The sequence below is a fragment of the Lissotriton helveticus genome, chromosome 8 (assembly GCF_964261635.1).
Source record: "Lissotriton helveticus chromosome 8, aLisHel1.1, whole genome shotgun sequence".
In the NCBI taxonomy this organism is placed as follows: domain Eukaryota; kingdom Metazoa; phylum Chordata; class Amphibia; order Caudata; family Salamandridae; genus Lissotriton; species Lissotriton helveticus.
Window position 1 is genome coordinate 1,630,505,436 of NC_136069.1, and position 27,945 is coordinate 1,630,533,380.

The 27,945-nt window shown below is 46.2% G+C and overlaps 1 protein-coding gene across 2 annotated transcripts in view; it reads right to left on the reverse strand.

Moving 5' to 3' along the window:
* Window positions 1-1,129: 1,129 nt before the first annotated feature.
* FHIP1B (FHF complex subunit HOOK interacting protein 1B) overlaps window positions 1,130-27,945 on the reverse strand; it is a 436,229-nt gene continuing 409,413 nt past the window's right edge. For both annotated transcript variants that reach the window (XM_078658708.1, XM_078658710.1), the window contains exon 12: window positions 1,130-3,666. In XM_078658708.1, the coding sequence (XP_078514834.1) occupies window positions 3,371-3,666 (296 nt within the window). In that variant the 3' untranslated portion in view covers window positions 1,130-3,370. The remainder of the gene's footprint in view (window positions 3,667-27,945) is intronic.

Sequence of the window (27,945 nt, forward strand, 5' to 3'; positions counted from 1 at the left end):
CAGATTTGGAAGGTACTACAGATGACGAAGTCACTCACGCATCGCATACAAAGTTTTTTCCCAAACTGAACCTCCTTATACCCTCCCATGGACGCGGATACTGTTAGGGATTTTATTTTAAGGTTTTGAATCTGGCAATGATCCCTTGCTGCAGACTGAAAAACTATTTAACTGAAACAATAGTTCTCTGGCTAGGGATGCTTCCCAGATTCATAACTGATCAACCATTCTTTGTGGCCCTCTCATAATAAATATTTCTTTGGCTGGTTTACTTGCAGAAAAATAAATGCTGTATAGTGGCTGAATGAGTTCTGGTGTTTGTAGCCCTACGGAAGTCCCAATGACTAGAGAAAATGCTTCTTTTCTGATGCACGCTTTAGTATATTTTGAATTGATGAACTTTCAGGAATATGAAAAAGGGAGAAAACAAGTCAAAAATATAGATGTATTGCTTGTCGTGTTTCCGTAGGTCAGTCAAGTGGCGGAAACTCTACATTTATGAATATCGTTTGGCTCCCTTGCTGGAGAACTATTGTTACGGGTAAGCACATTTCTCTTCTTTAGAGTATCAATACATTGCATTCACACAGTAAACCCATCTAATATTGTGTGGCCAGGCAAATACCTCTATCTACGTACAGGTATGAGATGTTACGAGGAAAGCGCAGCATGGCAATGTGGAGCAGTAAATGACTCACAGAAGATCATTTCCGGGGACCTTATGAAATTCCCTCAGAAGTACCACGGCAGTGAACTTTCGAAGGTGGTTGTCAAATTCACAGTGCTGGATGTCTGTGACAATAACATGGTATTTAGATTTTCCTTTTGTCGTCACAAATGACTACATACCAAACATGTTTTACAGTGTAATTATTTCTTCAGTATTTTGATCAGATATGCTGTACTCTTGTAACTCAGTGCACTGAAACACCCGCTCCGCACACCTGCATGCTGGTACAAGGAGGGACATTTTCTTCTAGAAGAATATGCTTTGCACACAGTAGGGCAGTAAAGAGTGGGAAATAGATGTCCCAGAGTTACTGTTCAAAAACAATGTCCAATAACATTTTAATTCACCGAAGCATTATTTGGCTGGCCGCCTTATATTTGAAACTGCACTGTGTGTTTTGGTTGGGGTTTTATCTTGCAGAAATGAACTTCAAGGCACAATTAAAACAAACATCCTTGAAGGAACAAAATGCTAGTTTCAACCTGGTGAATGAAAAGCTCCTCTTTATATTTTGAGGTCTACTGGTTTCATACCAAACACTCTTCATGTGTACTCTACTGTTTTGAACCAAAGGGAAAATATTTAACATTGACACAGAGTACTTTTGATAAATACATTCTCAAAATGTATCTTTAGAGGTTGTAGATATTGGGTGGCAATATCAATAAATTTGATGTCATCTTTTTAACTCTAACATAATATATTGGGGCTTCCTATGAATTTAGCGAAGGATAATAAAAACAAAGAGGGGAAATGGGCAGAGCCTGAATGACTCTACGCTAAAAATTATATTGCTTGGCAATAAAAAGGGCTAAAGTGTTCTGGTCATTTCAAGAGACAAACCATTGTATTACAGGTTTCTGAAAGCTGGTGTCTTGGAGGAGGGCGACTATGTGTTAGGTAGGTGGGAAGAGTAAACGTATACTGCCGCCAATGTGAGGACGCATTCAGCTTACAGCATACGTATGGATTTACTATATAGGCAAGGGCGTCCCAACTAAGACATATTATCACACTGAGATGGAAATTCTAAAAACAGTTACAGATAACCACTAATGGCTTGTGTAGGGTGAAATTAGATATAACAACAACCTTCGCTGGACAACAATAAAGTGACAATGTACTACTTAGACTTCGCATACATTTTCTGGAAAGAGTTGGTGGAAAATGGAGGGGTTAGGATGAATACAATTTGCTAATTCAAACAATGGTGTAGCACCCTGCTGGCTGAAGGCAGGAGATTATATGATGTGAACATACATTTTGTTATGTAACCATATGTGCATAAGAGGTCTGTCTGTAAGATATTGATCTGACAATTTCCATGGTTACTTGGTGTCAATTTCTGCCCAGGAGGGGCGCTAAAATCTGTTCTGTTGACCAGCCGCGGCCGGCCAGACTTATAAAGTATATCTATGTACATATGAAATCATTTACAAATGCAGCAACAGCGAATAATAACACGTTCTTCATAAAACATTCATTCTTAAATAAATTAAAAAATATCCCGCCCACCCTCATTCATCATAAAATGCAGGTCCCAAATGTCTATTTACACACATGAAGTGTAAATGCAGGGCGCTGCTGTAGTGTTTTCCAGTTGTAAAAAAAAACCAGAGCACTGAGGCCCAGTGGCTTTTGGGGTTTGCATGGCAGCTGAGCGCTGTGTGGTTTTCTTAGCTCAACCAAGTTTGGTGAAGGAAAGAGCTGCACTTTCTTTGCTCACAGCTGTAAGGAATACTCAATGCAAGACGAGTCTTGAGAAAAGATGGCAAACTGGTGTGTGTGTGTGTGTGTGTAACCTGTTGCTTCCAACAGTACCACCCACATTATAAATGCACATTCAGTGGTATAAGAGAGTTATTTATATTAACAAGCCCCTCCTCCGCCACCACCAATGTTGACCTCCTGGAAGAGGGGTTCTTTCTGAAAGCATACTTCTGAAGAAGTCATGATCACCCCACAATGACATAGCCAAGGGTAGCAAAGAGATGGTGTCTCTGCGTAGATATGCGTTTGCTGACGTTGCAGTTGGTAGTTTGCATTGCTCTTGTACTACAGCGATAGACAGCGACAGCTTTCCATTCATTCTGCAAGGGAGAAGGTCTTGTTTACAAGTGAGCTGATAGTAGCTGATGTCCCGGGCTTTCCTCTTCACTCTTCCGCTGCTTCTGTTACTACAGAACATGAGTACAGCAGGGCAAAGGCCCATTCCAATGTACAAGTTGTTTCGTTCTCTCCCCAACAGAGTCACTTTTTTAACAAACATAATGCAAACTCAAGGGACCTATTTTATGCTCTCTCAGCCTGTCACTGTGTCATGGACAAACACAAAATGTGGAGATTGGTGGCAAGTCACTCTTGTATCAGACAATCGCCGCTTGCGGACAACAAAGGCATGGTGACGGCAAGGCTGCACGGTGAAGTGCTTCCCACCTTATCAGAAAGACACTCTTACATGTGTGTTACGAGGCATGAGGTAACCACAGGCTCCCATGCTCTCACACCTCCTAAATGGACCAGGCCTTTCCCTTGGTTGGTCGACCTATACTCCAATGCGCCTCATCCACTGAACGCAGTAGAATCCACCAGGAGGCTGCAGGCCCCTATGCTTTTATGCACTCAGCTGTACTCAGCTTGTCACTCCTCCATTGATTCCAGTAGAAATGGAGACGTCACCGCATGCTCCTGCGCAATGGCTGCCAGCTCCTTCAGGAATTCCACAAAGATGACTGCGCAGTACACTGCATTCTTCACCCTCAGCGCCTCATTCTGTTTCTCAGCCGAACTCTTGAAGATGGACGTTCCCGATAGGGCATGCAAAACCTGACCGTCCCTCATGTGTTGGAAAGCAAGTTGGGCCGCCTGGCGCGCTCTAGTCGGGCTGTTGGTATGGCGCAGGATGAGCTCTCCAATGGATGGCTTCCGACTTTTAACTGCAGGCACAAAAGAGAAATAAAAATGTTACTCAGAGCAAATAAATTACAAAATTCATCCATATGTGCAGGGCCTCAAATTATATGGCATTGTAAAATCTGATCACGGTTTGGTGCATTTATCGGAATGGGTGAGGTACAATGTTCTGGTCCAGAGTTTTTGATGGGCCTCTGATTGAGAAGATATACTCTCTATGTAGATGACATTCTGTTATGCTTGGCGGATCCCCGGCACTCTATACCCAGGATCTAGGTAACCGTACGGATATCTGCAGCTACACTGGAATAATATTAATTGGAATAAATCAGGTGCCTGCCGAGTCTCAGAATGGTCCCCCTGCCACCGCTCCCCTGCAGAGGACTGGTCATGACCAATACAGTGCACAACAGAGGGATTCAGGTACCTAGGGATGTTTATTACTATAGACCCAGGGAGTTTATTCAACAGAATGTAATGAAAATCCTTACGGTCCATAAAACTGACATGGGACACTGGTGAAAGCTACCGTTATCACTCTTGGGGAAGGCAGCACTTTATAAAATGATCACATTGCCCAAATTCTCATATGTGCTGCAATATAAGCCATATGCGGTACCTGACAGTTTCGTACAGTTGGTTAACACAGTGACAAGACATGAAAAACTTGAAAGGACATGGCCAACTATTTGAATACAACACACCCTATCCTATGGGCTGTTTAGGTTGTGCCCGTGAGGCAATTTATATGCATTAAAAAGGAAGGTTTCGGACTGACAAAAGGGTTATCTTGCAAGGGCAAATGGCGGTGTAAAACTGCACATACGGGCTGAAATGGCAGACCTGAGACATGTTTTAAAGGGCTACTTAAGTGGGTGGCACAATAAGTGTGGCAGGCCCACTCGTTGTATTTAATTTACAGGCACTGGGTATATGTTGTACCACTTTACAAAGGACTTACAAGTACATTAAATGTGTCAACTGGATGTAAGCAAATGTTACCATATTTAAAGGAGAGAGCACGAGCACTATAGCACTGGTTAGAAGCGGTAAAATGCACTACACGCAACAAAAATGCGTCTAGAAAACAGGAGGGGTGAAGGCAAAAGGTTTTGGGGGTGACCCTGCATTGAGGGCCAGGTCCAGCAAACTTCAAAACAAGTATAAACTACCTGAATCCCAGTGTTACAAATACTTGCAGGTACAACATGCCCTCGCCAAATACACAGATCAAACCTAGAATATAAGTTACTTGCGGCACCTCTGCATAGGCTCGCAATATCACAACTCTATAAAAGACTGCTCAATAACTGCCCGCAGCCACTAGAAACACTAAATGAAAAATAGGAGAAATCCTGGGAACTCTGGTAGAGGAAGTCTGAAGAAGGCCTATAGATTTCTGCAGGAAGTGGTTGTAAGATCAGGGTTTCTTCTAATACAACTTGAAGTAATACATTATGCGTTTTTTATACACGCACACGTTTTTTGGAATGGGTAAGACAGAAACCGATTGTTGGAGTGCCGGGGCTGCAAGTTTTTCGGGAGGTAGTAAAATGAACAATAACCAAAGCTATAGCTTTCGAATGGGCGCTGATCGTAGTAGTCATTTGCTTGAGGATTTGGGCCGACCAAACACTTCCAAGATACACCCTATTAATATGTAATATGGCCTTGATTGTACCATAGAGGGATATGTACCTAAAGTGGCACAATGAAACCAAAATATGAACTGGTGTGTGGAGGCTTAAGATAGAGCTCCAAGAACCACAAACAAACCAAGTGGGGATTTGTCACTGACATCTGCCCATGACAGACTCCGCATGGCTTGAAACCAGTCGGTTTCTTGAGTGATATCCTCACTACAGAAGAGAAAACTCTCAAAAAGAGTAGACAAAAAGTTGAAAACAAAACAGTGAAAAAATGAATTAGGGTTGCTCAGACTGGATCAACGCCATCTGGTGTGGAAAGGCAAGAACTGATGTCAGCACTCTAGGGTGGCGCCTATATGGGTACCGCACATCACTTCTGTCGTCCCACCACCGAGCCGAACAACGGCACCTACCGGCGTGATAGAGTATTGCGCAATAATATTTTAGATTTATTGTGACGCCTGGGGATATTCAAAGGTAAGGAATCTTTGGCTAGATGTCTCTATCAGATAAAGTTCATTTGAACGAAATGCGTTGATTGTCTGGGTTTAAACTGAAACTAAATAAAGACGATTGTTGTACTATATCTAGACTGTTTCCTTTCATACATTGGACATAATGGATTTTAAACTGTAAAGAGATTGCTCCCTGGTTGTTTTTTTTGTGGTTTCTGCTTGGGCAGCAGTCTCTTGAGCAGATGGTGCTGTGTGGGGTTTGAGCTGTTGCCTTGCTGATTTGTAAACTGTTTGTCGTCACTTTAAGGTGACTTGGTTATACTTAGCATATAAGCTCTTTCCAATTATCAACCTGTGGGTTTCCTTGCCTTAGAGGCACATTCAAAAAGTCTGTCTATAGTACTTTGAATCAAGAACATTGCATGCCAGTCCCGTGAAGAGGCAGGTGTGTCATACGTGGATCACCCCCATCCTTGTAGCTCTGTGAAACCATACAAGCACCCTTCATTAAAAACCATTGGCAAAGCCAAAAGGTCTGGTTTAAACATTCTCAAGCAAGCATATAATGCTATTAACATACATGAGTAAATTAATGCCAGGACGACTGGCCTTGCCAATGGTAGCCTGTGTTGATGGCACTTGAATTCTAAAATTAAGATGATTGCCCGTGTTTCCATGTTACTGCTTCCCATTTCTTGTTGCCAGTGTCTCTACAGCAAATGCACAAAGATCATACTTGAACAACAGAAAAACTCATCTATGCTTCTGAGCACAACAGATGACAGAGAGAGCGCCACTGCAATACAGATCTGCATAGTCACCTTGGGAGTCGAATGATTAGCCCTCCATATCTTTAGGGTACATAAATATGGCAGTGCTGGCTTACAATGGTAGCAGTCACTATCAAGCCTCACAGTGCATCTCCTCCATGTTCTAGGTCACGCAGCAGACACCATAATTTGTATAACAATACTTGTCACAGATACTTCGAAAGTGTCCTTACAATTTGCATCAAACTTTCTTTAAGTATTTTGCTAAAGGTTCTTGTTCACTAAGTTACAAAGCCTTTACACGTTGAATACTGAAGGCAATGAAAAACAAGCGATGGCAGGTGAGAAGTTGCAGTGGAGGCAAACATGGACGACTCTCCATTGTGGGGCTCAACTGCTCGTGCCACAACTACAAAGTATTCGGCTACTGTTGCAGAAACTCTGTGCACAAAGCATGGAGCACGGGTTCCTGTGCAGTTGGGTGGAGTGATGCTCGCCTGAGTTGCCGGACTGTCTCAACCAGTGCACTGCTGTGAAAAGCAATCACTGCTACAAACCGAAAACTGACTCTTTTGCATTGCCAATAACCAAACAAAAGATAAACCTGCACAATACTTCAGTGGACGGTGTGTTAGGGGAGAGGACCCACAGTGATCCGTGGCTTAAGGTGCCTGAACAAAAGCCCCCGAATTTGAGTTCTTTTTCTTAATGACATAAGCTCTGGCACAAAACTAAAGTAGTCTGTGAACACACCAAAAAAGAAGACAAAGGTGCGAATTAACTGACCGATGGCATAGTGATGGGCAAGCGAGCATTAATAATGGGATAATCCAAAGGACAAAGAATAATGGAACCATCATAAAAGCAACTTAGTCCTCCCCTTACGTCCGAGCTCTTTCCCATTCACAACCTCTGGTTACATTTCACCACAAAAAGAGCAAGAGTGGAGGAGAAAGCAAGCCATGCATTGCTTAGGTTTAAGCAGAGAGAGCTTGCAGATGATAGTGTTGGCAGAATGCATCTGGGGTAGCTGAGCAGCATGTGTCTATCCCAGGCATATGCTTTGATAATGCCATTATGCTGCCTTTGACTCAGTGGAATGTGCCCCATGCTGTGCGCAGCAATGTGTAATACGTCATGTTTTTGACCTAGCAGTGATCTGACCTGAGCACCGGATTGCTCAACCACAGGGCACTCGCTCACTGTAAATAAAAGTGAAAGGCAAATATCATGCTCAGCCTGTTCAAGGGTTCCTCAGCCGAGAATGCATGCTGACATTGTAAAAATGCCTGGATTACAATCTCTTCATTCCGGTGAAATTCCAAAAGTACTATTGGGACACACAATGAACACATAATCTTCAGAAAGATGGAAGTTAAAAGATCTTGCTTAAAGGAAACTGTCAGAACTTTCAAACAGAGGAGGCTAGTAGCCAACACACCTTGAAGGAGATAGCTAGTATCTGTGGTGGCACTAACGTCAATCACACAAAGCCTGAAAAGAAAGGGCAGTAGCCACACTCTCCAAGAGATTCACTTTTGGGGGCTCCTTTGACTGTAGAGTCCCACTCTGGCCCCAACTCCTTAGGTTTACACCTTTTTCCTAGGATCTGGCCTCAAATCTGAGGACCGGAGCCCTGACTGCAGACACATGGTCAAAGCGGAGGTCGTGGTCCTGACAGCTGTATTAATATTGTGCCTGGACAGTAGCAGCTTCTGTTTCACAATTTCTTGGCCCAGGTTGAGTATCAAACTTGAGACTGTAGCTGACTATAATGGCTTTGTCTGCCTAAGGGAGACCAGACTGGTTCATCATGTTCCCATGCCTCCAGTTTACTTCTTCCCAGTGAGATGAAGTTCTTTTGATTCTCAAGGAAGTTGCCATCACCACTAAAGGCTGAGCTGGAGAATCCCACACATACAGACTGGATTGCAGTTGAGAGCCCAGCGCTTGTCTCTTAACTTTGAGATGGCTTCTTCAAAACATCCTGGGCCTGTTTGAGAACCTCAGGTGCTATGGGTAGGGAGGTTGTTTGGCAACAAAGAATAGATGCTCTTTCTCCTTGAGGAATGGAAATTGTGCGTGAGGCACGGCCAGATATCAATGAACAAAACATTGGCGAGAATGACGGAGTAGCACCTGGTTGAATGCAGATCTTTTTTCGTCACTGGTACCCATCTAATGATGGGTGTCTGGTTACCCCAGATGAGTTCTCTTGCAGAGATGTGAGAGGAATAAATGGGGAAACTGTCTATCAATGAGAAGGTCCAAAGTTGAGCGTGACATCAGGAGTTAAGATAAAGCTGCGGGGGTCTCTAAAGTCTAACGTAGCACTCATACATGGAGCAAGACCTGGGGGGACATGCAAGAGCTAAGAAACTCCTGAACCAGACTCTCCTCATACCCTGGGTTCAACAAAGCCAAAGTGTTGGAAGCAGGTCCAGCCGTGAGAGAATCCACATAGACAGAACTGTGCCTGGACCAGCGCATAGTCTTTTTCTTTGAGGAGGACGACTAACAGAGCAAGTGGTGGGGTCATCTACTGACTGTTAAGTGCAGCATGCACCCTGGGTCTCTGGAATCTCCCAATGAGTAGGTGTCCTCCGAAGCTAGGAAGGCAAGAGCCAGTGTTTAGCATGTTTTAGAAAGGACTAAAGGTGTGTTCAAGCAATAGCCTTCCTACAATGCTTTTATTTGTGCCATGGCATTTCGCTCGCTGAGGAGATAGCAAGCCCCTTCCCATTTGCCACCAGCACAGCTCATAGTATAATGGGACTATATCATATCATCTATCATGGTAGTTGAAAAGCTCATCAGTTTAAATTGTCATGAACATGGAGTCCTAGGGGCACGGAATAGGTGTCATGTCATATAAAAGCACTCAGATGATGGATGAAAGGGCATTAGTTTAGCAGGCCCTTTGCCGGTCAGATGCTCGACACACCTGAAAAAACACCTTTCCAGCCTGAGGCAGCTTGGAACTCTGTGTCCAGATAAGCTGGGCTTATTTTTTTTTTTAAACCTCTTTATTGAACAAAAGAAGCAATCCACGTGTGTACAATGATCAATGAAACAGGACCCGAATAGGTCCCTCTTGTAACAGTTATCAGTGAACCAACAATCGTACACATGGCAATGTCGAATAAGTATGACATAATACAAATTTTCATTATGCCTGTAAGGAGGTCTTAAGTTTGACATGCTAAAAAAGGATATCTCTGAAAGAACTTAAAATCAAACAATAAATCCTAACAGTGAGTACAGAAGAACAAAGGGGTAGACCAAAGCACAAAAAGTACATAAAGTTGCGGACATTGAGCAAGTGGTGGCAATCAGTAAGGCTAATGGCAGCAGCATAAGCCATAGCAGGCAACAGTTCAGGAGGAAGTCACCTTCAAGCGCACATTGGTCATCAATCAATTTCAATTTCAATTTCAAAAGCTTTTATTCGATTTGTACATACAAATCATACAAGCATAATAAGATACATAGTTAAGATATTAAAATCGCCATATGAACACAAATAAGAAAGGAGGTAGGAAGATGTGCAAAGGCTAGTGTGCAACAATTAAAAGGTAATCTTGCCTTTTTAAATCAACGTACTGTTACAAAAATACAAGACATTCATAAATGAACAGACAGGAAATCAGTAGGGTTTACTTGATAGACATTTCCTGGCAGCTGTACATTTCAATTTAAATAATCATAACATACTGTGGACATCAACGGGTAAAAATAATACCTTAGTTACAAAAATTGGTATAAAACTTGGAAACATGTATATACAGACAGGAATGTAAAAGGTAATAGCAGCATAATACAATTCCTGGCAGCTGTATAACATAGGTACAGACAGGTAAGTATAAGAAATATTATAGTACAATACTTTTCCTGGCAGCTGTACACTTCAAAATAAAAGTAGCCAGAAAGAAGCAGATCTCCTCATTCTCTAATGAGGATAAAAGTATCAGTGCAGTTTCTGTGGTACGAATATTATACTTTATAAAAATCGGTTTAAGGTATTTTAACCTAAGAAAATGAAAAAATTTACAGAAAAGTAAAAAATGGCAACTACTCTGGCGAGAAGTACTGTCGCACGGGCAGGGTGTCTCTGATCTGGCTCTTGTGTTTGGAAATGCAACCAAATGGTGAACAATACCCAATCTGACACGTGTTAAAACATACTGATGAGAGGGACGGGTCACGTACACAAGATAGGGTTGGAGCCCCGAAATTAAATTCAGATCTTTATAAAATTTCACGGTAATAAGATTACCAGAAATTTTATCTCGCTCTGCCTTTTGAAAATTTAGAGACGTTGTCTTAATTTCTTTTTTTGGAATAGAAACAACCTCTTCTGGCTCACGGAACACATCGATATTGAAAAGAAGGAGATACCAGCGATGGATGTATCTCAACCACTGTATGCGTGAAGAATGGTACAAACCTATACAGTCAAGAATAATATCTTGAGTGAATCGAGTCTCTGGCTTAGCCCAAATAGAGCGCCACAATAAAAGTGGCCGAACTGCTGCTAAGTCAGAAATGAACTCGACCCCGACCTCTTCGTGGATCAGTTGAACAGAGGCAGAAGGGGGAACACATAACAACCTCCTTAGAAACTTATTTTCCTCCTTCTGCAGGGATGTACCCTCGCTGTGGCCCCATACACCTGCCCCATACAGTGCAGAGGAGACACAACAAACGTTATATAAGTTCATCATGTCTGAAATGCTTCGTGAGCCAAGTTTAGAGGCAAATCGAAAAATACTGCTAGTGGACCGCAGCATTTTTAGTCTAATAGAATCAAATTCCGAGGTCCAGGTCCCACTATTATTGTATGTAATTCCTAGATAACAAAAGGACTTAACATGAGTCAGCTTTTCTTTATCCAGGAAAAAGGTATGCTTTGACTGCTTTGCTGCCTGACCGCATGACATAACATACGTCTTGGTTTTGTTCACTCGGAGCCTCCTAACTTGGATAAACTGCATAAAATTATCAATTAAGCGCTGGAGGCCAATCTGTGTTCGAGATAAAAGAACAGCGTCATCCGCATAAAGTAACAGCGGGACAGGTTTACCACCAATCAGGGGGGCGTCTGCTGGGATGTCAACCAAGGAACGGTCGACATCATTGATAAAAAGGGAGAATAAAAGCGGGGCCAGAACACATCCCTGGCGTATGCCCCGAGACACTTTAAAAAACGGGGTGCATTCGCCTAGGGTGCCATAGCGGACCTTACAGGAGAGTTTTTCATAAAGTCTAGCTAAGAAGTTGACGATTTCCCTCGGTGCCCCTGCATCAAGCAAAACCTCCCAAAGAATAGCGTGGTTAACCAAATCAAAAGCGCTACTCAAATCAGCAAAACATAAAAAGAGGTTGCCATTTTTAGCCACAGTATATTTGTTAATTAAAAGGTCCAAATTTACACATTGATCCAATGTGCCCAAACCTTTCCGGAAGCCGTATTGGACTCTAGTTAAAATATTTGAATCAGTTGCCCAATCTTCTAGCCTTTTGAGCAAAATCCTACTCATTACCTTTACAGAGGCGTCCAATAATGAAATTGGCCGATAATTGGAGGCCTCTGATTTATTACCTTTCTTGTGTAAGGGGATAATAACCGATTGACCCCAGGTAGAAGGGAAATTAGTTTCTGCCGCACAATTAAATATCCTCGCCAGGATGGGAGCCCACAGAACTGGTTCATCTTTGTATAAATCCAGCGGGACCCCATCAGGGCCAGGGGCCTTGCCTCCCTTGCTAATAGAAATTCCTTCATGGCTTTCTTCTAATGTTATTCCCAACGGGAGGGGTAACCAAGGGGTAGACTCAGGTGACAATGACTCAAGGGATAACCCTTCCGGATTAAAAATTTTTGAAAAGTGACTGACCCAATCGCTGCATGCCACATATGATGTTAGTTCTGGAACATCTTCTTTATTGAGAAAAGGGCTGTTAATTGTTTCCCAATAAAGTTTGCAGTTTTTGGTCTCGGCTGCTTCCTTCAACTTATCCCACGCCTCAGTCTGTAATACCCTTTTCCTATTATTAATTGCTATTTTATATCTAGCCCTGAGATATTGTATATCCTCCTTATCACGTGGTTTGGTACCTAAAGCTTTCTTTAGTTCTCGGAGGGCGACTATACAGGTCTTATCAAACCACCCCTGCTTCGGACCACTATTGGATGACGGGGCCTTAGTAAAAATACCATCAATAATACTATTCATGGAGACAAAGTGGACTAATAAGCAACCTGGGTCACAGTCATTATCTAGACAGGAACTAATTTGGTTCTTACAGCTAGTAAGAACCTCCTTCTGCTTAGCCTTAGAATTAATTCCAGTCCATTTAATCCTTAGACCCTTCGGTCTTATAGGTACTAGGTCAGTAGAGCATTTTTCACCTGAAACTGTCGAGGTACCATGCCCTAGGAGGGTAACACGAATGCTGTTATGGTCGCTGAGACTTTCTTCATTTACATACAAATCGGTAAAGTCTCCACTGCTAGACAAAAGAATATGATCTATAAATGATCCTGCGTCTCTTCCTGTAAATGTGGGGCATGTTATTGCCTGGTTATTTATGTTACAGTTTAACAGGGTCATGTCTAGTGTGACTAGCATGTTATTTAGTGTAGAACCGTAACTGCAGTGTTGGAAGTGAGGAGAATCCTCCCTCACTCCCGGACCCCCCCAGTGACTACTCATAGCCGCTCCGAAGCCACAGATATTCCCATTAGACAAAGGGCAGGGCTGCAAATTAAAATCCCCTGCCCAAACAACCTCAGCCTTTCTTTTCGAAATGCCCAAGGCCTTGGCAATTTCCTTTTCTAAAGGCGGTAGAATATCTCCTCTGGTGGCATCAAAAATATTGTTGTAGAAATTTACTACAACTAAATCAATACTCTTCCTACACTCCACCCTTATAACTTGACTATGGGTCCCAACTGTCGTACTGCTTTTGACCGTACAATCACACAGCTTGGTGGACAAAAGCATCAAAAGGCCCCCCTTAGCCCTGCCCGAGCTAGATTTGGTGGCTTTAAGGCAGTAAGATGCGTACCCTTCGATGTTAATGAGGTCCAGACACCACGTTTCCTGCAAAAGGATTAGGTCCAATCCCTCCCCAATAAATCTGGTCCAGAAGGGTGTACCTATTTTACTGGCAAGGCCAGCAATGTTCCAGGAAATAAGAGAGAGTCCTGCTGGTTTACCAGTATCGCCAACAATAGTCGACTCTGGCTGGATTACACGTGGTAGAATAGGACCATCTTCCCGGGGGTTGGTATCTGGGCCTAATCTGGGAGTAACGGTAGGTGTACATGCATCAAGGCTATCCCTATTTTCTATATGCGAGAGGGGTATTAGCGATGACACTATTGGGAATTCAGGAGGTGTGGGGAAAAGTATGACTGGAGGAACACTCTCCATATCTAATTTAGACGTAGAGATGTTTGAATCTAAAGCTTTAATAAAGCTGAGTCAATCTACCTCGTCTAACACAGCATATCTGTTAGGATGGGCAAATTGTGAGTACGAGGGATCTTGGGAAGGAGGCAAGTCCTGCCATGTTTGTTGCCACTGGGGTTTAACTGGTTGTAGGGGCTGAAAAGGTTGCTGCCACTGATGGGCAAGCTGATATGAAGGTGGTGGAAAATGGGGAGGTTGTTGCCATTGAGGATTAACATAGTGTGGGGGAAAAGATAAGGCATGTGATGGCTGCTGCTGAAAACTGGCATAATGTGGAAAAAAAGAAGAAGGGTGTGGTGGTTGCTGCCAAGGTTTAGTGATATGTTGCGGGGGATACACAGATCCTCTATTACTTGAAAAAGTAGAACAAGGAGGATTTGGTCTTGATGGCATAGGAAGAAAATAGGACAAAGGGAGTGGATTGATTTGAGTAGCAGGACCACTGTTGGGTGCATTACATATGTAACTAGCTGCCCCTATATCCCTAAAATTAACTGTAATTACATCCCCTACTATTGTTTTCTTACTTCTGCCCACCCAGTCCCCTCTACGCACAGTAAGAATTTCACCGTTCATATTATTAGGTAGAGGTTTATGTAAGTGGAGCCACTGAGCGCATTTATTTCTTAACTCAACAAAAGTTTCTTTTGCTCCCTCCTTCAGTGGGGGAACTGCTGTCAACACGACCACAAAAGGGGAGACTTCTGGTGGCAGATTAATTGACTTAAAACGTGCCTGCTTTGGCTTAAAACCTTCAGTCTTATTTGTAGGGGGAGGTACTAAAGGGGTATTGGACTTTCCTACGACATCTTTTACTTGAGGAGTGGTGGTTTTGTTACCAACGACAGAGTGTTGGTGAGTCGGAATAGAACCCACCGCCTTCGGAGTGGATAAAGCTGTGGATTGGACAGAATTATTCCCTGTTTGCGACAGATGAGATAAAGCTGGATTCCCGGGGACTATAGTTACTTGTGCGTTATTTAATACATCTTTAGGAAGCTGGACACAGGATGAGCATTTAGGGGCTGCTTCTGTGATCCCTTGTGGCTGAACAGGCCCTGGCCCGTTCGTCTTATTTGGCCATTTCGAGTGCATTAAAGACGTGAGCCTGTCAAGTTTGGAAATTAAAGGCTTAATTTGTGCTGCTATTGTGGCCTCAAGGTCCAATTTTAGATCTGTTAGCATATTTTGCACCCAGCAGGGTATACCTGGTGCCAGTTGCGGGGTAGGTGATATCAGATTATGGTTCCTAGCTGCAACTTTTACTTTGTTTTTACTCTTGGATGTAACTTTTGGGGGAACGATAACCCTTCCCCCAGAATCTATAAGTACAGGAGCTGTTTCCACATCAGTTAACCCACCCAGACTCGGCTCCGCTTTGCCAGGTGACTGACAAGCTTCTAGATCTGGAGTGGCCTCCAGATCGACGAAAGACGGATCCGAGTCTGATAGGGCGACCGATAAATCAACAGCATTCGGTACAGTCAGTGCGCTAGTAGTAGGCAGGGTTAAGGGTAGTGAACAATTATTCAATAACTGCTGGGCAGGTGATTTGGCATTTGCAAGAGAACCCAAGGACGAGCGCTTTGCGTTCGCAAGATCCATGGAGACTCTTTTTTCCAATAAAACAATGCTTTTGTCAATAGTCTCATTCACCCGTGAAATAAAAAGATCTATGGGTCCAGTCACCTGTGCTACCGCCGTAGCTTTTTTTGTACAACTTCTAGTTCTGTTGCGCATGGCCGACATCTGTAGCGCAAGGACAATAGAAGATGGTGATATAGCTGGAAGGCGGCCGCTGGTGTTTCAATACACAAATAGAAGACACAGTTCCGCCTACCTTAGCAATTGATTGGGGGCAATAAGGCAGGGGTTCAGGGCCAGGGCCGTCCTCTGCCGTCCTTGAACGGCCTTAAACGGCCCGCTCTTTGCCCGGTCTTCGCCCCGGCCTTTGCCCCGCGCGCGTCCCGCGTGCGCGTTGCTGTAGCTGCCTATCAAAGAGTGAAGGAGGGGGAGGGGGGCGGGAAGAGGACCAGCTGCGGCCGATCAGCGCCGCTGAGCACGCTGGTCCTCGCAGTCCCGCCTCTGTTCCTGGGGTCGGTGCGCGTTGGTGCCCTGGGGCACGAGTAGAAGCCCAGGAGTTGGCTCTTAGCAAAGTCTCAAGCCTGCGAGCGGCTCCCGCGAAGCGGGGGCCGCGAGGCGTGGCAAAGTGGCCGGACAGGCGAACAGGAAAGCTGGCGATACACCCTCAGCAGGGTCAGTGGTGAGTCAATCAAATCCATGCATACATAGCTTAGACTGGGTCAGAGAGGCACCCCAAAGCCCAGCCGAAGACGTGCCAAGTCTCGGGCACCAGGGAGCAGCAAGGGAGGCGGGCACAACGGCCCGACACTAAGCAGCCTAGCCCACACCCTCCGGTACAATGGAGGTAATCCAACGAGCTTGTGTCTCCTGTGTAAGTTTCGCAACATATGAACGGTATGGCCCCCAAATGTCTAGTGGCCGGGAAGCAGAGGGAAGTTGTCCAGAGTATTTAACACTGTTAACATTACAATAAGCCAGGCTGCGGAGCCAAGCATGTACAGTGGGGGGGGCGCCTAGCACACCAGTGTAGCACTATCTCCCGCTTGGCTAGTAAAAAACAAATGGCTGCCAACTTACGGAGTGGGCTACGAAAGTTGACCACGTAGCCAAGCAGCGCTATTTCTGGTGTAGGCACCAATGGCAGGCCCAAAATGTCTCCCAGGATCTTATGGACCTGGAGCCAATAGTTTTGTAAAAGGGGGCAAGTCCAGGAAAGATGGGCAAAGTCAGCCTGCGGGGCATTGCATTTGGGGCAGGAGTGTGGTCTATTTAGGCTGGGCTTATTAGTGCTTAATTTGAGCGAGTGATTGCAGGTGGGCACAGCCAGTCTTCATTCTTGGGGACTGGCATTTATTTTTCCTAACAGACTGATCCAAACCAAGAAAGAGAAAAAGACAAAATGGGAAAAGAAGGAGAAAAAGAAAGATAGAAAACAGGGGCAAAGAGAGAAAGCAAGAATCATAAAGACCCTGCAAGAGTGTGATAAAGAAGCAGCAGGTGTCTGATGGAGGAGTAAAGAGGCATGAGGTGGAATCAAGAGTACCCAGCCTCCGTACCTCCTGGATGTCCATCCTGGTGATCACATCCAACATCTCCTTTGGACTCTGTGCCCGCTTTGGCATGCATGTAAGCCAGGTGGTTCCAGAGGATCTTGGTAATGATGGCAGCACACAGACTAGAGACATGTACCTTTCACCAAGCACGTGACCATAAGATTATGTAGGTCAGCTGCTGCAAAAGGCTGACAGTACATGCCCTTATGCATCCACGGGATGTAAGCATTTCCGCTCAACTCTGCCTCATTCAATTTAAATACATTCACCGGGTGGATTATAAGGAATCTCAAAGGTAAAAGTGTACGCAACTTCTCTCCAACGTGTCCAAGATGTCAGACTGTGACAGCCGCCTTCCTTCACTGTGAGGCAGTGCCCAATAATCCAGTGCATTTGAAGTGAGTTACTTGTTCACTCATAAATTCATCCTCCTCTACGTCTTTGAAGATAAAGACGTAAACCATTATGTAAGGGCTCTAATACACATGCGTCTTGTACTTGCTGAAAAGGATGTTAGTTACTGAGCACTAGAGAAATACTACCCTCCTCCTGTAACTGGGTGGATACAGGTGCCTAACAAACGCACGTTGGATTGTGAACCCAAAATGAAATTGTAAAAGCAAAATGACAAGCCCCACAATGCAAAAAAGTCAATGATGGTTGATGGTAGGCATCCTAGTGCCAGACTTGTCAAAAGCAAAATAAAAGGTATTTCCAGACTTTCTGCCTTCTTCCTTTGAGGCAACCACAAGTTAGATTGCCGACGTTGGTGGTGGAAAACAAGATTCGAGTCTCAGGGTTGCATCCACATCCTGAGATTCTGGGCTAATCACTTAATCTCCCCGTGCCTGAATGTGTCCTTGTGTAACGTAAGCGGTGCTTATGTAAAGCGCTCCAATACCTTTGAGTCAAGTTTGCGCTATATAAATCTCCATTTAAAAAAAAAAACTACGGTGAACACCAACCCTCCTTGAAAAACCCGCATGCCAAAGACGACGTTACTTTGGAGGACAGTGCAAGCAGCTGTCCTTAGATGTATCTCAGGATGTGCAGGCACCCTTCCCTAGCCCCTGGCCTGGAGCTCAGGGCGATGTAGGTGGAGCGCCCAGTACACCCTTGGGATATGCCCTGACTTGAGCAGGCGCCGCACGTGCTGCCTGTAGTAGCGTTCTAGTGTTCCGTCTCCGGAACAGGAAGGGAGGGGACAGGAAGCGGAAGGCGGCCATCTTGAGATCGGCGCCGACCGCTGAAGGAAAGGTCGCAACTCCCGGCGCTCCGGGAATAAAGAAGTTAAAGGAACTTCCTGAGTTCGTGTGGTTATTCACATTATTACAATGGCGACGAGGGTTGGTCTTTAGACCCCACACGCACCGCACGGCACGAAAAGAACAACGCGGGACGCGTCAGCGCCAAAACTCACCCGGAGCGTGGCAGAGGAGCAAGGGGGCCCCAGGGACAGAGCGCGAATGCGCGCCAGCAGTCCGAAAAGGCAGAAAAGCACCTGGAACGGCGAACAGTAAGCGAAGGGGCACTTACAGACCAATAAACGAAAAAAAAATAATAAACCAAAAGGAATTGGGGACACCATCCTAGAGTGCTGTGCTGAACCCTGGGCACTGAGGAGCCTTAGACCCATACAGTGGGGCGCGCCCTCCCTGGCCATTGCGACAGGGTGCCCGGCAACCTGGCGGAGCTTCGGTGGGCGAAGAGGTGCCTAGCTCGACAGACCCACCCAGAGGGAACGGCCTACAGGCATTGCCAGGTCCCTCGAGAAGTAACAAGGGAGGAGACAGCGGCAGTGACAGCAGTGAAGGGGACACAGCTGAACAGCACACGCCGGGGAGTCCACCTGGTCGGACGATCCCAGTTCCGGCGAATCGGAGAGGCGCAGCCAAGATGGCGGTCCAGTCGTCTTCCCTCACCCAATTGGTGCCATTCCTGACAAAGTGCGGAGAACCGGATATGAAGTGGGAGGACTGGAAAAGGTACTTTCTCAACTACCTTGACGCTCTGGAAGAGGAGGGTGACACGCCATTCTCGAGCAAAAGACGTAAAAAGATACTGTTACACAACTTGGGCCCGGAAGGGATCAGAGTTTACGATACCATAGTTAAAGCAGAGAGAGGTGCCACGGACACAGATGTCTTCAGTCACGCCATCGCGGACCTTGACGCACACTACAGACCGGTCGTGTGTGTCGCGATAGACAGATACAACTTCTTCCAAAGAAAGCAAAGGAATGGAGAGACGGTGGACGAGTATGTCGTGGCCTTACAGAAGTTGGCCCTCACGTGTAAGTTTGACACGCTGCATGACGACCTAATTAGGGACCAAATTATCATGCACACCTCCAGTTCCCACATCCAGGAGAAACTGTGGGTGAATGGTGACGCTCCCCTCAAAGAAATATGGGCGATGGTCAAGAAGGCAGAATTGTCGAGACGTTGTGCACAAGCGGCCAAGAAAGAGGCAGGCGGGACACAAACAGTTTGCAAGATTATGACGCAGTCGAGAGGTGAACGACCAAGGCAGAGAGACCAGCAAAGAAACCAAGACAGTAGAAGGCCCAACTACAACAACAACAACACCCAGTTGGACAACAGGACGAATAAAGGTGGCAAGCCGAGCTGTTACAGGTGTGGTAGTGCTTCGCATCTGGGAAATGACAAAGTGTGCCCGGCATTCAGAGCAAAATGCTCATATTGCAGTGTCTTCGGACACTATGAGAAGGTGTGCCGCCGGAAACCTAAAGGAGCGATGGTCAGATATGTAGACCAAGAAAACAAAGAGGATGCAGACGACCAAGACGATGCCGATGACCAGGAAGAATTCCTTTATATTGACATCCAAGTGTTGGAAATGGAAGTAGAGGGAACGGACAAACCCAGACTGAGCATGCATATCGGCGGGATACCAATGGAAATGATAGCAGACAGTGGGGCACCCATCTCCATCATACAACGACAAGTATGGGAAGAAAAGTTTGCATCCAAGATCGAGGAGAAACTGCACCCCATGGATTTGAGGCCGGTCACATATACAGGACAGAGAATTCCCATGTTGGGGTATTGCCCCCTCTTATTCTAGTTCAGAGGTCGCCAAGCCAACTGCAAGTTGTACATAGCCGAGAAAGGCCCCTCCGTGTTGAGCTGGAAAGACCAAGGAGCCTCAGGGATACAACTCAACCCAGGGGGCATCGAAAAGATACTGCTTATGGACATGGAAGGAAAGGACGAGGTGGAGTCATGGCAGAGAGCGTACCCCAAGGTATTTAATGGCCAAATTGGGGAATTGGTGAAATATAGACACCTCATAAAGCTAAAAGAAGGAGCAAAACCTGTGGTACACAAGGTGAGGAACATCCCGTTCCGCAGCAGGGAAGCAGTGCAAACGGAGCTGGACAGGCTAGAAAAGGAAGGAGTGATCAGAGCCATAGAAAGTGCTGAATGGCTTTCACCGCTGGTGGTAGCTCAAAAGCCGAATGGTAAGGTAAGGCTGTGTGTCGATTTAAGGGAACTGAACAAAAACATTGTGATCGACAAATTCCCCCTGCCCCGTATAAATGAGATGCTAGCCAAAACGAAGGACATCAAATGGTTCTCCACCGTAGATTTGTCATCGGCATACCACCAAGTACGACTGCATTCATCGTGCTGCCATCTCACGTCTTTCATCACGCCTTTCGGCTGTTACGAATTCGTGAGAATGCCATTCGGACTAGCATCTGCAGCAGCGGTCTTCCAGAAGCTAATGCACAAGTTGCTGAGAAGCGTGGAGAACGTGCAGTTATTTCAAGACGACATCCTAGTGATGGGGAGAACCAAACAGGACCACAATGAGAAGCTCCACAAAGTGCTACGGACACTCCAGGAAAACGGTCTGACGGCGGAATGGACCAAATGCAGACTCGGAGTGCAATCCGTCACGTACCTGGGCCATGAGGTGAGCGAAAGCGGGATAAAGCCAAAAAGAGCGAATATGAAAGCTATTCAGGATGCCCCCACACCCAGCAAGAAAGAAGATGTTCGGTCATTCCTGGGGATGGCCGAGTACTACAGTAAATTAATTCCCCATTTTGCCACGAAAACGCATCTCTTGCGCCAACTCCTTAAGGAGAAGAACAAATTCGTATGGGGCCAGGAGGAACAGACGGAGTTTGAGGCCCTTAACCAGGAGATGAGTACCGCCATTCCCCTGAAGGGATTCAACCCGAGCGCGGAGTCCATCCTCACCACAGATGCCAGTGACCGGGGCCTAGGAGCGGTCCTTATGCAGAAGTCGGACACAGGAGAGACATCGACCGTCAGCTTTGCCTCAAGGTCGCTCGCATCCAATGAGGAGAAGTATAGCGTCATAGAGAAGGAGATGCTGGCAGTGGTGTGGGCGATGGAAAGATTCAGGCAGTACTTGTGGGGAGCGAAGTTCCTGGTGAGAACGGACCACAAACCCTTAGTCCGAGTACTGACGTCAAGCGGCCATGCTCACGCGACCCCTAGAATTGCCAAGATGACGCTTAGACTGCTGGATTTTGTGTACGAGGTGGAACACATTCCTGGTCCGCAGAACAAGGTGACGGACTTCCTAAGTAGAGCGGCGGCGATGGAAGAAGCAGATGGCAGTGAGAAACATATGTGGGAAGGATACGTGGTAGCCACCATCCAGGATACGGAAGAAGTGATCAGCGCCCGAGAATGGGAAGAAGCATACAAGGAAGACGCTGACCTGGAAGCCATCAAAGGATATGTGGTCCACGGGTGGCCGGAAAAAAGACACCTCAAGGAAGAACTGAGAAAGTACTGGGAAGTAAGGGACGAATTATCGCTTGCAGAGAACCCCACATTCCTGCTCAGAGGCGACAAAGTGATTCCTCCACAGGCATAATGGATCACCTGATGAACCTATTACACGAAGGACACCAAGGCATCACCAGGACCAAAGCTCTTGCCAGGCAAGCGTACTGGTGGCCAGCCATTGATGCGCAGATAGAACGACATGTGCGGCAATGTGAGTCCTGCGCCAAGGCTGATAAATCTCAGAGCATGTTGAGACCACCGTTAGGGAAATTCCCTGTACCAGATGGGCCATGGGAGATAGTCTCGGTGGACATAATGGGCCCCGTCCTCAACAAAGAAGGAACACAGAAGTATGTTGTAGTTCTCATTGACAAATATTCCAAATGGCCAGAGATGGAGGTTATGGAGAATGTAGACACGGATGCCGTGGTGCGATTCTTACGTACCACATTTGTCAGAGAAGGCATCCCGAAAATTATCACGTGTGATAATGGGCCGCAATTCACCTCGGCGAAGTGGATAGCCTTCACGACCAGGAACGGCATAGAAGTGAAACATACGCCCATCTACCATCCTGCCGGTAATGGTCAAGTGGAACGTTTCAACCGGGTGATCATGGGCACTATTCAAGCGGCCATCAATGATGGTATGGACTGGGAGAAGGAATTTGAAAAAATGATATGAGCCTATCGTATCACTCCAGGAAGCACGGGATACAGCCCATTCAAGGTGTTGAGAGGTAGAGAAGCCTTCACGAAGGACAACACGGCATGGAGGAAATTAGTAGTGCAAAGCAAATGGTCACCGGCTGTGGTCGGAAGAAATCTGGAGAAGGCACAAGAAGTATACACGACGCATTTCAACAGGAGACACAACGTTCAAGGAGTAGAGCTGGAGAAGGGAGAATGGGTGAGAGTGAAATTGGCCATCCTAAAGAAGAAGGGAGAAAGCAAATTTTCACCACCTTTGCAAGTGCTGGAGCCGTATGCCCGGTCTGCCCTGCTCAGTGACGGAAAAGTGTGGTCACAGGACAGAATGGCAAAATGCAGCAAGATCTTGAGTTGGGGAGCTGAGGAGGAAGAAGGAGCAAAGCAAGTAGGAGAAGAAGGAGAGAGAGAATGTAGCGAAAGGAGTAACGAGAATGTGGAAGAAGGGATGAAGCAAGTGGAAGACAGAGAAGGAGAAGGCGAGACGAGTGAAGGTACTAAGAGCATGGACAAGGAAGGAAGCAGTGAGGAGGTGATGGACAGAGCAAGGGAAAAAGCGGGGAGTAGAGCAGACAGAAGGGAACCGGAAGAAGATGAGAGAGGTGAAGTGGTGAGAACCAGAGTGGGAAGGATGGTAAAAGTACCTGAGAAGTTCAAGGACTATGACATGAACTGGAAGTAAGGACTCAAATTTGTAAATGTTTGTTTGTTGCATAAAAGGGGGAGATATGTAGTAGCGTTCTAGTGTTCCGTCTCCGGAACAGGAAGGGAGGGGACAGGAAGCGGAAGGCGGCCATCTTGAGATCGGCTCCGACCGCTGAAGGAAAGGTCGCAACTCCCGGCGCTCCGGGAATAAAGAAGTTAAAGGAACTTCCTGAGTTCGTGTGGTTATTCACATTATTACACTGCCCCGCAAGGGTCATCAGTGTCTTGATATCATTTCTATTACATCATTAACTCGGTCTTCCAACGTGTACTATCTGAGTCCGTTCATCGTTAACTAATTTTAGTGATGAAACAACAGATGAACGTTTTTGCTGCTGTTTATGCATAGAGCTATCACAAATGCCAATAAAAGTGATTATAAAAATACACGACTGGAACTCGAAACACTGCAGCCTTAGCTCCCCGATGTGATGAGATACGAGGCATGGAAAATCACCACAAACGGGACCCAAGAAAGCTAGATGCATGGAGGCTAGGCCTCGTCGGATATCATCACTGCGCATGCGTGTGAGGGAAGCACGTGCCGGTCCACGCCGTTGGCTGAAGCAGCACGGGGCACAGGTAGCGTGAGCACACGCGTGCGCGCTAAACGCAAGGATTCTGGCTCACACAAGCAATGGGCAACAGCCCAAAGTGACTCTAGGTCCGGAGGGAGGGGTGAGTCACCAACCAATGACGTAAGAGGTTACAAATAAACCCACTAATGTACAAATGAGATGCCATGTAACATTCTAGCGTCGTTCTTTGCTAATGTAATGTCTAACAAACGGACTAGTGGATAAAACAATGTTGGATCCTGACCTTCTGTAATGCAGTTATTTAGCCTATATTAAACTGCAGTTGGCATAGTCCGGTTTAAGGAATGGCACTTCTATTGAAAGGTATTCTACTGTTATGTACTGTACGGTGTGTGGACTCTTTTCTTCCTAGGAGAACAAGCCGTGGTACTTTCTAAAGCACTCGTGTCTAGGTGTGACCAATACCAACGCGTGCGGGGACGCTTTCCTCGCCGGGCTGTCCATTATCACCAGGACAGCAGGAGGTAATTCAATATGCTCCTATAATATTCCACATGTGAGCAGCTGCCCCGAACCCACAGCCCTCAGCCACTCGTGCCAACTGCCGAGCGATGACTGGTCCTGGACTGTGCCCTCAATAGCAGAGACCGCATGCCCACTCCTCGGGGTCTCTGCTAAGCTCACTAGCTCGAGCAGAGGCCATGCAGGGCCCGCTGATCACACGTCATCGGTGCTCACCACCCACAACCAATCAGACTAGAAGACAGAGAGACTGCCTACTACTGTGAAAACATTTACAGCAACGTCTGCATTTTTAGCATTTGATCGCGAGATTAAAAATAAATGCCACTGTAATGGAAGCCCTGGGATACTGTTGTAGCACTTACGAACTAAATAATTCACAATACTCCGAAATGCCACCCGCTTCCCCAGTGTGTACCAGAGAGCGACTGGAAAACCAGCCACTCTCCTCAATCAACAGGGTCACTGTGTCACCCGAGCAATGGAGGGGGCAGGAGACACAACTCAAACACTCCACTGAAACCTTCCTGTCCCCTCCCCCCCCCGCAGATAACCACAAGTGTGCAGAGAGCTCAAAACGCATTTATCTCATATTTAAATGCAGAGTTCTCCAAGGGCTTCGTTAACAAACACAAATCACAAAATAAATTAAAAACTATGAATACATTACATTTTTACTTGAGCTCTCATCTACGCCCTCAGATCACCCCCTTCGATACAATTTCTCCCCACAACACCTTCTCACAGCAAGCTATATCTCGTTTCTGCATACCAGCTCCTCTCACACCTCATCTCTTACTTTCCCTCGGATCTCATTTCCCTCAGATATCTCTCCCCAGATCACTACCCCTTAGATCCCATCTCTGCCCCAGATCACTACCGCTCACATCTGATCTCTACCCTAGATCGCCTCCCCAGTCCCATCTCAGCTCCAGATCACTACCTCTCACATCTCATCTCAGCTCCAGGTCACTACCCCTCAGATCCCATCTTTGCCCCAGATAACTACCCCTCAGATCCCATCTTTACCCTAGATAACTACCCCTCAGATCCCATCTTTGCCCCAGATAACTACCCCTCAGATCCCATTTTTGACCCAGATCACTACCTCTCAGATTCCATCTTTGCCCCAGATCTCTACCCCTCAGAACCCATCTCAGCCCCAGATCGCTACCCCTCACAACCCATCTCAGCCCCAGATCGCTACCCCTCAGATCCAATCTTTGCCTTAGATCACTACCTCTCGGATCTCATATCTGTCCCAGATCACTGCCTCTCAGATCTCATCTCTGCCCCAGATCATTACCTCTCAGATCACATATTTGCTCCAGATCACTGGACCGCAGATCGCCTCCCCAGTCACATCTCTGCTCCTATGGCACTTCTACTCAGTTCAAACCTCTGCTTCCACATCCCATCTCTTACTCTGATCCCATCGACCTCCAGATCACCTCCTCACGGGTCACATCTTTGCTTAAAGATCACCCACTCAGATTCTATCTCTCCCAAAATAATATACCATCTGATCCAATCTTTGCCTGTGATGCAGTCCATTGGATCCCTTCTCTTTCAGATCACCTCGTCTCAGATCCAGCCTCTGCACTCAGATCTCTTTCACTCAGACCTAATGACTTCAGATCTCCACTCAGATCCCACTTATACCCTCATCTCACTTCAGATCCCATTTGTTTACTTATTTCCACTCAAATTCCATCTTGTCCCGAGTCATCTCCGCTCAATCCAGTTCTCCCAGATTACATTTCCACACATGATCATATTTCTTCCCAGAACACCTTCCCTCAGGTCACATCTTCTTGCAATCACTTTAGATTAGATCCCACTTCTGCCCTAGATTGCTTCCCCTCAGATCTCATCTATATCCTCTGATTACCTCCCATCAGATCCCATCTTTCCTAGATTACCTCAGATTTAATTTAATCCCTGCCTTAGATTGCACCCTCAAATCGAGTCTCTACCCAGATCACCTCCTCTCGCATCCAGTCTCTTACTTCAGGATACCTCCTCCCACATCTCATCTGTGTCCTCAGATCAAACCCCCTTTGATCCCATTAAGACCACTTCTCCTCAGATTACATCTTTTTCCAGATCCCATCCAGCCTGAGATTACCTTCCCTAAAATCCTGTGCCTCTCCTGCTCATTTGCACTCAGATCACATCTCTCCAAAAGCTCCTAGCACACATCACTACTCCTCTTACCTGCCCTCAAACCCGCCCCTCACCCCTCAGATATCCTTCCTTCAGATGATCCCATGTTTACGTTTACATCACTAGTTGTTTGCAGTGTCTCTTGGTGTCACAAAGGTCCTCTGTGTATTACTTATTGGCTCTTCTCTGTTTGAGAGTTTGATTGGGTGAGGTGGGGTGGGGGGGGGGAGCACAAGGTATTTGCGCAGTTCTTGATCCAGTTGTTCAAGTGGTCAATGTCATTGTTAATGTTGTTTGTAGTGTTGGAATGGCCCATGCAGAGGGCGTTTAGCTATCCTGATTATGAGATTTTGCCTAGCTGCAGCTTGGTAGGCTGACAACCATGGATACATCAGTTTTCAGTGTATTGACTTTGAAGTGGACTATGTTCCAGGTGAGGGGTTGGGTCAAGTCGAACTTGATTCTGTTGAAGGAGGTGAAAATGGGGTCGGTGTTTGTCTGGCGGTGTACTTGAGTTGTGTCGTGAGTTGGGTTAGACTGATGTTGACTAGGCTTTCTAGGAGTGCTGTAGAGCCGAGAATGGTTCAGTCTTCCAGGTGAAAGTTGAGGTCCAAAATCAGTATGAAGATTTCAGAATCAATGGTGAGGGGACTGGTGAAGTCTGTGAGAAGTTGGTTAAGCTATATATACACATAAGTGGAGGGCCATTATATAGCTGGCACATGGTCCTGGTGGGCGGTAGACGAGGGTGCCGCATCGGGTGAAGTTTTTGGAGATATGCAGTTTACAGTGTAGCTGTTCCATACAGGGAGTTGCGTTCTCTGTGGTCGTGGTGCACTTGATGGAGCGTTTGTAGATGGTCACGACTCCCATTCTTGTCTTCTGAAGGCAATCCAGCCGTGCTATCTTGTAGCCTGCCGGTATTCCAGTGACCATGTCGAGTGCCGATGTTGGGTTTATCCAGGTTTCCATGATGAAGAGAATGTCTGGTGAATCACTGTTCAGTAGGTCCCAGATTTCGGTTACATGTTTGCTGAGCAAGTGGGTGTCCAGCAGCATGCAAGTTAGTGAATCTTGAGGTGCTGGTTTGTTGTTGGGTGTGGTGCTGTGTTGTTAGCGTGGCTGGTGCTTGCGTGGAGGGTGTGGATGCTGAATGTGAAGCGGCAGTGAGTGCAGGTGAAGGCTCCCACTGTGTTGTGTGGCATGGCAGCAGAACGGGAGAAGCGTCCCGGGTCGAGCGAATGAAGGAGCAACGGGGGGGGGGGCAGTGGACAGAGGTTCAGGTGCCACTGGCGTGGTCACGCAGCAGCCACCTGGGAGGGGGTAAGGAGTACAGGGAACAGGGCTGAGCAGAAGAGCGGGAAGAAGAGAAGACAATGAC